The 13,866-nt window shown below is 41.6% G+C and overlaps 1 protein-coding gene across 1 annotated transcript in view; it reads right to left on the bottom strand.

Moving 5' to 3' along the window:
* The window catches only part of Adgrg7 (adhesion G protein-coupled receptor G7), a 44,626-nt gene that overhangs the window by 13,991 nt on the left and 16,769 nt on the right, over positions 1-13,866 (bottom strand). Inside the window, exons 6-11 of the mRNA XM_027412490.2 lie at positions 13,730-13,830; positions 6,652-6,782; positions 6,442-6,549; positions 4,775-4,935; positions 3,100-3,255; positions 1,655-1,767 (exon numbers count right to left, since the gene is read on the bottom strand). Coding sequence (XP_027268291.2) covers positions 1,655-1,767; positions 3,100-3,255; positions 4,775-4,935; positions 6,442-6,549; positions 6,652-6,782; positions 13,730-13,830 — 770 coding nt within the window. The remainder of the gene's footprint in view (positions 1-1,654; positions 1,768-3,099; positions 3,256-4,774; positions 4,936-6,441; positions 6,550-6,651; positions 6,783-13,729; positions 13,831-13,866) is intronic.

Genomic DNA, 13,866 nt, shown 5'->3' with positions numbered 1-13,866 from the left:
GCTAGGGTCACCACAACATGAGAAAATGTATTAAAGAGTCATAGCACTGGGAAGGTTGAGAACCCCTGTTCAAAAGTAACCTCCAGAGCACTTATTCCAGCTATTGTCTGATGACCATTTCCTGGGAAAGCTTAGCTAGACTAGCTAGACTAGCCCCAGTAAGACCTGAACTTATGAGAGGTAATAAACTGACATCACTGAGCTTGGCATCTGCACACATATATGAAGGCTTTATGTTGAAGAGGCTCTGCATGGCATTTTCTGCCTCATAATAGAACATTAAAAATTAATAGATGAACCTGCATTTGAATGTAGAGAAAAGTCTTATGTTTGTAGCCAGTATTTTTAAAAAAACATTTTAAAATGTTAAATTAATGCCAAATATACTCTTAAAAGTTAAAAAAAGGTGGTGGTGCACATCTTTAATCCCAGCACTCAGGAGGCAGAGGCAGGCAGATCTCTGTGAGTTCGAGGCCAGCCTGGTCTTCAAAGAGAGTTCCAGGACAGTCTCCAAACCTACAGAGAAACCCTGTCCTGAAAAACAAACAAAAACAAACAAACAAAAAATTAAAAATACAATACTGTCATACATTTAAAAGAAAATTCTAGGCTATTTTTCTTATGTTTCATTTAAAGAGTAAATCTCCCATAAACATAAAATTAGGCAATGTTTTCAATTTGTTTCATATTGTTACTGGTGCTATTTCTTTTGAATAGATTGATAATTTTTGCCCTTTTGACATATATAGAACAGAATTACATATATTTTCTGTAAGTTAGAATTCTCTTTCCATGCAGTTCCCCTGAAAGACAAGAGTTCCAGGGTCATTCTTTGGGAAATTCTTGCTGATTGCTAAATGGCCGAGATGTTCTGAATTGCCCTTTTTACACAGAATCAGCTCAGAGTTCTAGCATTCAAAGATGTAATTTCTAGATACAGAACTAGCTCTTCAAAATTGCTTCTTTGACCAATTCCCAGTTCCTATTTACCTAACATTTTGGCTCTAAAAGCAAAAGGGTTTGCTCTGGTTTTATCTGCAGGCTGGCCATGTATAGCAGCAACTTTTAGAAGGCATTATGATCATGTTCGTGTGCCTGCCTGTCTGTGTGTGCATGTGTGTGTGATGTTCTGTATGGCATGGAAGAGGTATGTAGTGTATGGATATGATATGATATGCTGACGATATGCATCCTCTGGCACATGTATGTGTTCTGTGCTGGCCAACATATACGTTGGCAAGAGGAAAGATGTTCTTTAATGACATTGATCTCAAATGCAAGGTTTGATATTCTCTCTACCATGTATGCATGGTTTTCCTTATTCTGTGGAGACAGTTATAACCCTGCTCCCTCTCCAATGGAGTCCAAGCAGTCCTGTGGATTCTATGGCACATAGTCCTATACCAATGAAGACTATTCTTTATCATCTAATTCTTTCTAGAGTTTGTGGACTATAGATATTCTTATTAGTTGTTAGGTGAATAGGAATTGGGCAGAGGAGCAATTTTGAAGAGCAAGTACTGTACCTAGAAATTACATCTTTGAATGATTATGTTGAATGAGTTCCCTTCCATTTTAGAGAAACTAAATTCTGAAATGATGAACCCAGTACATTACAATCAGGATAGCATGAAAATCACCCTTCTCCACTTACCTGGTAACAATCTGGAACATGATAGTTAGAGCCAGGCCAGCAATGGACAGGGCACAGCCAATGTTGGACAGTATGTCTAGGGATTCAGGGTACTTATAATCCTTTTTGAAAGTCTGAAAAACAATTTGACATAGATTTTTAAATAAGCTGGCTCAAGCACTTAAAAATATTAATGAGAGAGCAGGATGAGAGATACCATATTAGAGGGAGCCATTAGAGGTCTGAGAAGAGATTTGGCACTAGGAAGATTTCCAGAGACCTACAAAGATGACATGAACTGACCATCCAGGCAATGGTGGAGAGGATAAACTAAACACCCTTCCCCTAAAATGAGATTGATGACTACTTTTTATGCCATCCTAGAGCCCTCATCCAGTGGCTGATAGAGACAGACATCCACAGATATACTCTGAACTGAACTCTGGAACTTAGTTGAAGAGAGGGAGGAATGAAGATCAAAGGGGTCTGTACCAGGTCAGAGAAACCCACAGAAACAGCTGGCCTGAACAAGGGGGAACACATCGACCCCAGATGTTGTCTGGGAGGCCAGTACAGGACTGATCTAGACCCTTGAACATGGATGTCAATGAGGAGGCCTCTGCACTCCAGGGGGCCCATGGTAGTGGATTAGTGCTTTTCCCTGGTGTAAGAAGGGACTTTGAGAGCCCATCCCACGTGAAGGGATGCACTCTTGTCCTGGACACATGGGGAAGGGCCCAGGCCCAGCCCAGGATGATGTGGTGGACTTTTCGGAGCCCTGGTTGAGGGCCCTACCCTGCCTGGGGAGTGGAGGGTGGATGGGGTAGGAGGGGTCGGGGGTGGGGGAGGAGGGATGGGGTGAGGGGAGGGAGAGGGAGAAGGGATCAACATGTGAAACAAGCTTGTTCCTAATTTGAACTAATAAAAAAAATATTAATGTAAGTCAGTATTGTAGAATTACATTGGTTAAAATAACCAGCTAGATGCCAAATATGCCTTCTCTTTTTATAAAGCCCCTTATACATGGACACTTGACCAGTGGCAGGCTTGAGGAAGGGAGAGTGGACCTATAGGAAGAACATAAAGAATTTAACAGCTATTTCTTCTCCACGCATCAGCAAGAACAGTACCTTGGACAGCTACAATGGAAAAAGCTTTCAGAAATCAAGGTGGCCTACATGTGGCCAGGTATGTATTTAACGGTTCCTCTCCTCTTAGTTCATCCACTGGGATGAACCATCTTCTCTTTCACATGTGTGCTTCCTTTTCATACTTAAAAACAGAGCAAACCTAAGTTTATCTTTTTCTATCCAAAGACCACATTGTAAACAACCTCAAACTGTTTCTTTCTGTCTAGCATGTTCCTTTTTAGACCCATCACTTCATTTATTTCCTGCATTTCCCACTTTTATCTGAACAGATGATTTATGTAAATTATACCGCATGTATAAATTGCACATTCATACCATCAATACTGCAAAATTGGTCGTATGATTGCAGCGACAACCGAGGAACCCTGCAGAGTTCTCATGTTTTTGGCAACCGTGTGTGTCCCAGTCCTTCTTTAAAAAATTCCAGTAGACACAGGCATAGGAGTGAAGCTGGAATTCTCTTCTGTCATACTGTGAATTGATGACATGGTCAATGCTTAATTGGGAAAAAAAAAACCCATAGGCTAGGATAGTCCCAAGAGAAGTAAGTTCATATTAAGCATTAATATCTTCCTGTAGACTGAGGGAAGAATAAGGGCATAAACAGTCAGATGTGGTAGCACACAGCTAGAATCCAACTACTTACGAAGCTGAGGCCAGAGGACTGCTCCAAGTTTGTGGCCGGCTAGAGCTATATAGTGAGAGTTTGTCTTAAAAACCAACCAAAGAAATTATATAAGTATATAAACCAAAGTAATTTGCTTTCTATTAGATACTTTGTCAGAAAACTAGATAAGATTTCAACAATTACTTTAAAAGACTTTTCAAAGTAGAGTTTTTTTATTTCATACCATGGTTAATTTTTAAAAAATTAACTAATTTATTTTACATCCAGACTGCACCCTCCCTGCTTTCCCACTCCCTCCCCCACCTCTCTTTTTTGCCCCCACCCCCTCAGCTCTCCTCTTAATCTATCCCTCCTCAATATCCGCTCAGTAAGGGGCAGGCCCCCCATGGGCTTCAGTATGGCATGGCGCATCAAGCTACCATAAGATAAGCACATCCCCCTTTATTCAGGCTGGGAAAGGCAATCCAGCATGAGGAATAGGTTCCCAAGAGCCAGCCAAAGCACCAGGGACAACCCCTGCTCCCATTGCTAGGAGTCCCACAAATAGACCAAGTTACACAACTGTCACGTATATGCAGAGAGCTTAGGTTTAAAAGAAAATGACATCAGGAAATTTGAAGGCAAATATATGGAACTAGAAAAATACCTCAAATTATCCTGAGTGAGGTAACCCAGACTCAGAAAAAACAAACAAGGTATGTATTCACTCATGAATGGATATTAGCTATAAAAGGTAAGGATGCTACAGTCCACAGACCCAGAGAGGCTAGGTAACAAGGAGGGCCCAAGGAAGGACTCATGGATCTCCCAGGAAAGGGGAAATAGAGGAGATCTGGATAGCAGGTGGGCATGGGAATTTGAAGGATCAGGTTGGGGTTGGGCAGAGGGGGAGAGTGCTGAGAGAGATGCCTGGAAAGGGGGCTTGAGGAAAGGGAGAAGCCTGATGCAAGAGAAGCTTCCATGGAGTCTACAAGGATGGCCCCAACCAAGACTCCTGGCAGCAGTGGATGCATAGCCTGAACTGGCCATCCCCTGTGTTCGGATGCTGGCTACTTTGGTTGTCAGCTGAGAGCCTTCATCCAGTGACTGATGGGGGCAGATTCAGAGACTCTTGGCCAAACATAGGACTGAGCTTGAGAAGTCCTGCTGAGGAGAGGGAGGAGGGAGGAGGGATTGTAGGAGCTAGGGGCCTCAGGGACACCAGAGGAGACCCCACACAGAAAGGGCTAGCCTGGCTTGTTCAGAGTCTGAACCAATAACCAGGGAGCTGTATGGGACTGTAGAGTTCTTTTATCTAAATTATCTCTATTTTTGTAATTAAGAGGAGCCAGAAGTTTTATTTCCATTCATGGGGAAACTTACCGTGGGATTAAATACCATTTGCACAGAAACATCTGGGTCTTGGTCCTTTGCATTTATTTTGCCTGAGACAATTTTTTGACTGAAATCTGATGTAGCAGTGAAAGCTTTTGATTGAAAAAGTTTGTTGTTTTGATACACTACAAAACCACAGGGATTTTTATCTGTGGAAAAAAATAGACATTAATATCAATAGGTGTACCTGGATGTGAGCAAAAATAAGTTTCAAGTCATTGTGGAACTATATGGTTGCTTTAAATTTGAGTAAGGTGTGGTAAAAAAATAGTTCACCGGCTGTGTTTTTTCTTGATTGCCCTATAGTATGGTAATGTTACAGTATGCATATATATCATTGCTGTACACAGCCATTGGTTCATAACTACTTGCACAATGCAAGCCATGAGAACTAGAATGTCTATTTTGGGACTGGCCATCTTACCCCATATTCCTGAGACTGGGATGCTTCATAGAATTGAAGAGGAGTGTTAATAGAGAGGCTTCCCTTCTCCATTTATGAACACTAGATCATATTCTTTGTCCAATCACATTTCCGCATGCTTGTCTAGGCTTCAATTATTTCTATGCAATTAAGTCTCCAGGTAAACCCAAAGGATGGAGTTCAGAGAGCTTTGGAATAGCAGAGCAAATGGAGGTTCCTGAATGTGGTACACTCCCAGAGAGGGTACAAGAAACTCTGCAATCCTTCACTCAAGCCTCATCCTGTGCTTTTAATAACCTTCATAATGAAAAATAAATGTGTCTACATGAGTTATGTGAGTTGTTCCAGCAAATTAAGCCCAAGAAAAGAGTTATGGAAAACCTAGTATATAATCGGTTGTAAGTGAAGACAAAACTCTCTGGGGCTTGTAATTGGCTGTGTATGTGGGGGAGGGGTAGTTATTTAAATACAGTACTTATGCACTGAGGCCTTGAAAAAATGTAAATAAAAATGCAAAAGCAAAATACAGGTGGATTTCTATTTTATTTTTAAATAAAAAATGGTATGCTTGAGATAAAACTGAAATCTAGATGTGCACATAGATTCTTTTATAAGAATCAAGAGTTTCTGCTTGCTCCTCACCTTCAGTGCTATAGTATTTTGAGCATGTATTACAAAATCATGAATTTTGCAAATACTTAGATTTATTAAAATAACTCATATTTGCATCTTGTGTATTTTCATGTCTGCACATGTTTTAGCTATTCCATCTCCATGCATCCTCCGTCTGCCTCTATCAGTTTTGGGAGATGTGTGTTTCATTGTTTTTCATGGAATCCATGTTTTTGTTGACCAAGGCTAGCATTTGTCAATTTATAATTTTATTCATTTATATCCTTATGTTTATTTATTCTTACCCCCAGCTTTTTATTTTACTTTTATGTTTCTTCAGATGAGTATAAGAGTCTCATAGAAATACAGGTTTGTATACCTGTCACTAATATTTCAATCTGTTACTCTCTAGTGTGTTTTTTGGAATATGGAGGGATTCTCTGTGACCTAAAATAGTAGAATTGAGATTACTGTAATATATCTGAGCCTAAAGACACTCAAACAAATTATTAGGCATAAAACTAAGCTAGGATTATTCCTCTCTTCATGGACTTCAAGTCAGCAATTCCTTAAATTTGAGTATGTTTACAAAACAATGAAATGAAGGTTTGAGACATACTTTCTCCAGTATTAAGCAAGATCTGAAGTTCAGTCTGTCCATCTGGATTGAGTCCATCTGCAGTTTTATTAATAGATGTTCCACCAGAAACTAAAGAACCACTTGATCCTGTAAGAAAGGGGAGAGTAGACTTTTGGTGAACTAGGAATTGTTTGTGATTGTCAATGGGCTGTTCTTTACTGTTACAAGGACAGGGGGCCAACAGCTTACCTTTCTGTACAGAGAAGAGAACACTTGACCCTGAATCACTGCCTCGAGTAACTGACTGGATTGCCACGTTAGGTTCCACAACTGTTTCATCACCCAAAGAATAGGAGTACGACTCCATTTGCTCAATCAGCCTGTGTAGAATGAAACATAGAGACTCAACATTTTGTCATAAACTTCAAGAGATGTGCTATGTCCCTCTTTACATTAGAAAAGGCATGAGCACACAACCCGTGTAGTCATGGTGACATGACAATTACCTATATGTGTGTGCACTTGTGTGTGTTTTTGCCTAAATATATATCTGCTTCTCTTCATCAGAGCCTTCCTTTGTCACATGTGCTTTTTTAAATGTTATGATTGTTGTCCCACAAGCTTTGTGCAACCGTTGTATTAGCATGTCTTGTAAGCAGGACAGCATTGTACATCAGAGGGTTTGTGGCTGGTTGGTGTTTAGGTTTCTCCTTTGGTAGTGTGCGGAGTATCTCCCTGTACCAAAGATGGTATCATGTAGGTGTGAAGGCTCTATGTAGGCATCAGCTCAACTTCTTCTTGTTCAATGAGTTTTGTGGGCATTGTCTTCAGCCTTAAGTTTGTAGAGAGCAACCTATAGTCTTTGCAACAGCAACAACTTAACTAGATACTTCCTGATAGTGGAAGCTTCATTTGATGATAAGAATTTGTGGGAGTAACCCCACTACACAAGGTAGAACTCATACCCAACACTGCTTGGATGACCAAGAACCTGAGACAAGATAGCCCAGGGATCTAGGGTAAAAACAAATAATGCTCTAAAAAGAAACAGAAAAATATAACAATAGAGTAACTCTTAATGACATTCTTCTGTACTCATATATCAATGCTCTGCCCAGACATCATCAGAGATGCTTTGTCTTGCAGCAGATGGGAACAAAGGCAAAGACTCACAATCAAACATTATGCAAAGAGAAAGACCTTGAAACACTCAGCCCTAAATGGGATGTCTCTATCAGATACCTCATCTCAGGGTTCAAGGAACCCTACAGAAGAATGTCCTTTGAGTGCACATTATGGCTTTCATTTTAATGTTTTTATGGGATTCCAGAGCATGGGAATGAGTGGATCTCTTTCTTGTACCTTCTCTGTTTGTTTTGTCCATTTTCAATGTGTTAGTGTTTGTTTTATCTTATTGTATATTATTATAAAAAGTGATAATGGAATGTCATTGATTTTTATTTTGGACATAGATTCAGCAAAACGTGAATTACTTGGCTTATTATAGTCTTTTAGGACACTTAAACTAATTAGAGATTGTTCTATAAAGAGGATGGTGACTTTTTGTTTCTAATGTTACACAATTTCATAAGTTTTCAGCAATTTATGCTATATATTTCCCATGTAATACAATATTAACACTCAAGAGCATCTTTCATCAGGAGGAATTACCCAATCATACCTGAAACTACTATTGTCATTGTTTGTCTCAACAGCACCTTATTAGCTCCCACTAAAACGCTGCTCTATCACCTACAAGGATGACACGATCTGACAATCCAGGCAATGGTGGAGAGGATAACCTAAAAACCCTCCCCCTAAAATGAGATTGATGACTTCTCTTTATGCCATCCTAGAGCCCTCACCCAGTGGCTGATGGAAACAGAGACAGACATCCACAGATATACAATGAGCCGAAATCGGGAATTTAGTTGAAGAGAGGGAGGAATGAAGAACGAAGGGGTCTGTACTAGGATGGAGAAACCCACAGGAACTGTTGGCCTGAACAAGGGAGAGCACATCGACCCCAGATGCTGTCCAGGAGGCCTGTACAAGACTGATCCAGACCCCAGAACATGGATGTCAATAAGGAGGCCTCTGCACTCCAGGGAGCCTCTGGTAGTGGATTAGTATTTTTCCCTGGTGCAAGAAGGGACTTTGAGAGCCCATCCCATATGAAGGGTTACACTCTGGCCCTGGACACATGGGGAAGGGCCCAGGATCAGCATAGGAAGACTTGGTGGACTTTGCTGAGCTCCCGTTGAGGGCCCTACCCTGCCTGGGGAGTAGTGGGTGGATGGGGTTGGGGGGATGGGCTGGGGGTGGGGGAGAAAGTTTGGGGGTGAGGGGAGGGAGAGGGAGAAGGGACTTGAAATAAGCTTGTTCCCTAACTAGAACTAATAAAATAAAAAAAATTAAAAAAAAAAAAAAAAAAAAAACGCTGCTCTATCAAGAGATGCACCCTCTGCCCTTCAAAGGCTGAGGAAAGATGTGCTGCATGAATGGGATTGTTTACCGCAGTCGCAGACACTGCTAAAGAGTTGTTTTACTTATAGCTACTCATGGTTTGAAAGAAAATGGTTCTCAATGGGAGCAGCACTATTAGGAGGTGTGGCCTTGTTGGAGAAAGTGTGTCACTGTGGGGACAGACTTTGAGGTCTCTCTTTCTCAAGTTTCCTTCAGTCTGACAGTCAGTGAACTTCCTGTTGTCTGCAAGAAGTAGCACTCTCAGCTCCAGCACCACGTCTGCCTGCACAGCGCTGTATTTTCCTTCACGATCATGATGGACCAAACCTCTGAAACTGTACACTAGCCAGTCTCAATGAAATGTTTCCTTTATAAGAGTTGCCATGGTCATGGTGTCTCTACCCAGCAATGGTAACCCTAACAAATACACTACTTTCAAGGTCATTTTCCCTCCACTTGATTTTTCTCTCTTGTTATAATTGAGCCAGTTAACTCTGGGCCTCAGAGTGGTGGATTGAATGGGAAGGCAGCAGTCAGACACATGACAGAAAGAAACTACCCAGTTCTTTTATTTGGGAGCTCTCTAGTCAGGCCTATCAGGGAAATTCCAGCTTTAGGAGTAAAAGGTCAGGCCAGTCTACATTTGTAAGGATGAATACAACTAGAGGCAAATCTCTCCTGCTGAGATAAGGAAGGGTCCACAAAGTCTTCTCCCGAGGCCTACAAAGTTGTCTTATAGTTATAGCCATCTCTGTACTCCAGGGAAGATCAGCTCCACACACACTGGCTCTGTTATGATCCTATGCTTGGATTCCAGTGAGATTCAGTATGTCTTTTTACAATAAATTTCAGCTTGGTCAGGGTGGTGGTTTGAATCGCCTGTATTTGAATGCTTGGTACCCAGCTGGGGGGACTATGTTGGAAGTATTAGGAGGTGTGGCCTTGTTGGAGGCGGAGTGTCACTGGAGGTGGGCTTTGAGGTTTCCAAAACTCATGGCAGGCCCCATACTGCTCTCTCTCTCTCTCTCTCTCTCTCTCTCTCTCTCTCTCTCTCTCTCTCACACACACACACACAACACACACACACATTCTCCTCTCTCTCTCTCTCTCTCCTCTCTGTGTGTGTGTGTGTGTGTGTGTGTGTGTGTGTGTGTGTGTGTGTGTGTGTGTATGTGTGTATGTGTCTCTGCCTCTCTGTCTCTCTTTATCACTCTGTCACTCTCGGTCACTCTGTGTGTCTCTGCTACAAGCCACAAGATCCTGCAGTAATTATACAGCCATCATATCATGAGATAACTCAGAAGAATTAAGAATTCTTTTGATGGATTAAACCAATACAAAAGTTGTATTTGTATGAATGAACTGGCTGTTCCTTGCTGTGGATTCTTCCTGTACCTTATTCCTTTCTGCAACAAACTTGGGATTTACATTCCAGTTTAGCACTATCTGATCATTCACTGGAAAAATTTCTCCCCTGCATGTGCGGTTTACTGATTATACTCTTTAGCTATGTGTAAAACCTGTTGCCCATTAACAGGTCCTAGTTTACTGATTGCATTCCTTAGCTATGTGTGAGACCTGTTTCTCACTATCAGGTCCTTGTTCCCTCTCCATTGTAATTGCAGAGATCTGCCTTCCTGCAAGTATCCTTATTGACAGACATCTGGTTAGTGTTTGGGGCCCAGGCAAAAGCATTCCACCTAAAACATTCTCAGATATCCAAGGACACAGGCAAATTGGGAGCACCGGAGGAGGGGGGAGGGAGCTAGGAGAATGAGAAGGGGAGAAGAGGTGGGGTGAGGAGGACATGAAGGAGCAGATGAGTCAGGGGAAGAATAGAAGATAACAGGAGTGGAGATACCATAATAGAGGGAGACATTTTAGGTTTACAGAGAAATCAGGCACTAAGGAAATGTCTGGAGATCTACAAAGATGACACCAGCTAACAATCTAAGCAACAGAGGAGAGGCTACCTTAAATGCCCTCCCCTGATTATGAGATTGATGACTGACTTATATGCCATCCTATAGCCTTCATCCAGCATCTGGTAGAAGTAGAAGCAGACACCTACAGCTAAACACTGAACTCAACTAGAATCCAATTGCAGAGAAGGACGAGTGAAGAGCACAGGGGTCCAGACCAGGCTGGTGAAACCCACAGAATCAGCTGACCTGAACGATGGGGATACCAGCATGGGACTGATCCAGACTCCATGAATGTGGGTTTCAGTGAGGAGACCTCGGAAACCTACGGGATCTCCTGTAGTACTTGCTATATAGGTTTGGACTTTGGGAGCCCATTCCACATAGAGGGTTACTCCCTGAGCCAAGACACACAGGGGTGGGCCTAGGCCCTATCCCAAAGGATATGATAGACTCTGTTGACACCCTATAGAAGGCCTCACCCTCCCTGGGGAGCAGAAAGGATATGTGATAGGTAGGGTATTAGTTGGGGGGGTAGGGGAGGAGGGGAGGGAGTGGGAACTGGGATTGACATGTAAAACAATCTTGTTTCTAATTCAAATTAAAAAATAAAGTAAAAAAAATTACTACATGCCTAAGTTGTTGATTCATAGCTGCCTAGATGGATAGAAAAAATAAGCATGCCCTGGTTTTACCTCACTTGCAGATAGTGAAGCAATGACCTAAACTAACCCTGCACTAAAAGATTCCCAAACTTCTTGTTTTATTAACTCAAGATCTTAGCTCAGAGATTTACTGCTCCCTCCTGTTTCCCTGAGAAGATAAAGACAACAGTAATTAGTTCATTTGCTCATCCTCAGGGAAAAGTAAACTTTCCTGAAGGCCTATGGTTGCCAGTGAGGTCAGAGCACTGGAAGGTGCCAAGTATTGTTTCCTGTGCAAATTAAACTTAGACCCTCTTTTTGACCTATAGCCCTAAGCAACAGTTGCTAAAAGTTTCTCCTAGCAGTTTTAGTTTATTGCTGTGTGTAAATCTTATCTGCCTTGCACTCACGACTTGGGAGAAACATAGTGAGACAGAAACATAGTGAGACAGAGAAACAAAGAGAAACAGAGAGAAAAGAGAAGAAAAGAATAGTAAAGGAACATGCAGAGGAGCAATTGTGTGAGAGTCAGTTCTTTTTTCCCTCAGATTTTAGTTTTTTCACTTATTTGTAGAACCCTGAGTGAACATTTTAAAAGCAAGGATTTTTGAAGTTTTTGATGTCTGTCTGTCTGTCTGTCTGTCTGTCTGTCTGTCTGTCTGTCTGTCTCTCTTCATCTTGAGGGAAAAAATGTAAGCTCTCAGATACTGCTCCAGCATCATGCCTGCCTGCTGCTGCCATGCTCCCCACCACTATGGTCATGGACTCACCCTCTGAAACTGTCAGTCTCCCATTAAATGCTTTCTTTTATAAGTTGCCTTGTTTTTGGTGTTTCATCACAGCAATAGAAACATTAATAAGACAGTCAGGGTAATGGAAGTGGGTAACTAAAGCAAGTTTACTAGAGCAGAAAATGCAAACGCATAGAGTACATACTATTAGGGAGGCAGCTTGACATCTCAAATTAGGCAACTAACGTTATATTGACCTTCAATATAACAAGGATCTAGAGTTATAGACTGATCTTTGCAACCAGTGTTTAAAAGGAAAAATGAAAGCCTAACCTCAATGATTGTACCATAGACCTTCATCAGCAGAAACCTTATCCAGAGCCTTAGGGCTCTGGCTGCCTGGGCATTCTGCCCCTCCTGGTTTAGAAGAGTTGTCATTTTCCTGTGACAACTTGATGAGGTTGAAGCTGGGCTGGATGGATTCTTTCTTCACCATTATTCTCCTCACTTTTACTTTCATGTTTCTTCTTTTCGCTTTCCCCCTAAATAAACAGACTAGAAAGGGAATTCAGTAGATGAGGGACGTAAAAGGAAAACTATGAGTAAAAGAAGAGAGAAGTAAAAGTGAGATGGGTGGCTGAGTCCTGGCTTCTGAAGAGAGAGACACTTGTACTAGGCCTAGAACAAGAGACGAGAGTTTGCAGATCCAGGGTCGCCTGAGCACATTTAATTTCCTTCCCTCGAAAGAGGGAGAATTAAGAGAGATTGTCATTGGCAGCTTGTCAAGAGTACAGCTGCCCCTCGGTTTCTACGGGGGCATTGGTTCCAGGGCCCTCTAGCTCTATGGGCACTGAACTCTAACAATACTTAAATTCTTGCATAAAATGATGCAGTGCTTGCCTGTAACTTACACATTTATCTCTGTATACTTAAATAACATCTAGATTACTTATGAAACCTAACAATATAAATTGCATCCAAATTCTTGCTCTAATACATTACTTAGAGGATGATAAGATGTTCAGCTCAGACACATTTTTTTTTCTGAGTTAATTTCAGTCCACGGTTGGTTGGATAAAACATATAGAAGTTGTAATTTCAGTGCATAGTAGGTTGGATTGGACATACAGAGGTCTTAATTTTAGCCCACAGTTGGTTGCATTGTACATGTAATTTCAGTGCATATTTGGTTGGATTGTACATGTAGAAGCCACGGACACAGAGGGCTTGATTCTCTGAGAACTGTGATGTTAGTGGAAGAAGTAAAAGAATTGGGTAAGTGAATGAAAGAAGGGTCAAAGTCCACGACAGCTTTGGCAAATACCACATGTATAAGGTAAACCTATAGACCACACTTAGAAAATGATGGACTAGAGACAGAGATGAAAGGGATGCGAAGACTGGTTGCATGGCTTTGTAGTTCAGTGTAGTCTATGTTTTGAGGTTTATTTCGCCTCTAACCAAAGCTTCAGGCAGTCATCGAACCCCTGAGAGATCCTCTATTGTGCCTTAACCTAAGAAGGTAAACGGCACTTCCCAAACTTTGCTCCAAACTGTTGCTTACGTGGAAAAGGAGTCTTCATTGTCAATCTCAGCAGCTCTTTGGAAAACATCTTCACTGGCATCCAGAATCTGACTCACGGTGGTTATAGCGACTCTTTTTGCCTGAGAGAGAGAGAGAGAAGGCACATCACAGAAGAT

This window comes from Cricetulus griseus, chromosome 4 (genome assembly GCF_003668045.3).
Source record: "Cricetulus griseus strain 17A/GY chromosome 4, alternate assembly CriGri-PICRH-1.0, whole genome shotgun sequence".
NCBI classification, from domain to species: domain Eukaryota; kingdom Metazoa; phylum Chordata; class Mammalia; order Rodentia; family Cricetidae; genus Cricetulus; species Cricetulus griseus.
The sequence above is the reverse complement of the archived record's forward strand: the minus strand, read 5'-3'. Positions and strand labels throughout refer to the sequence as shown.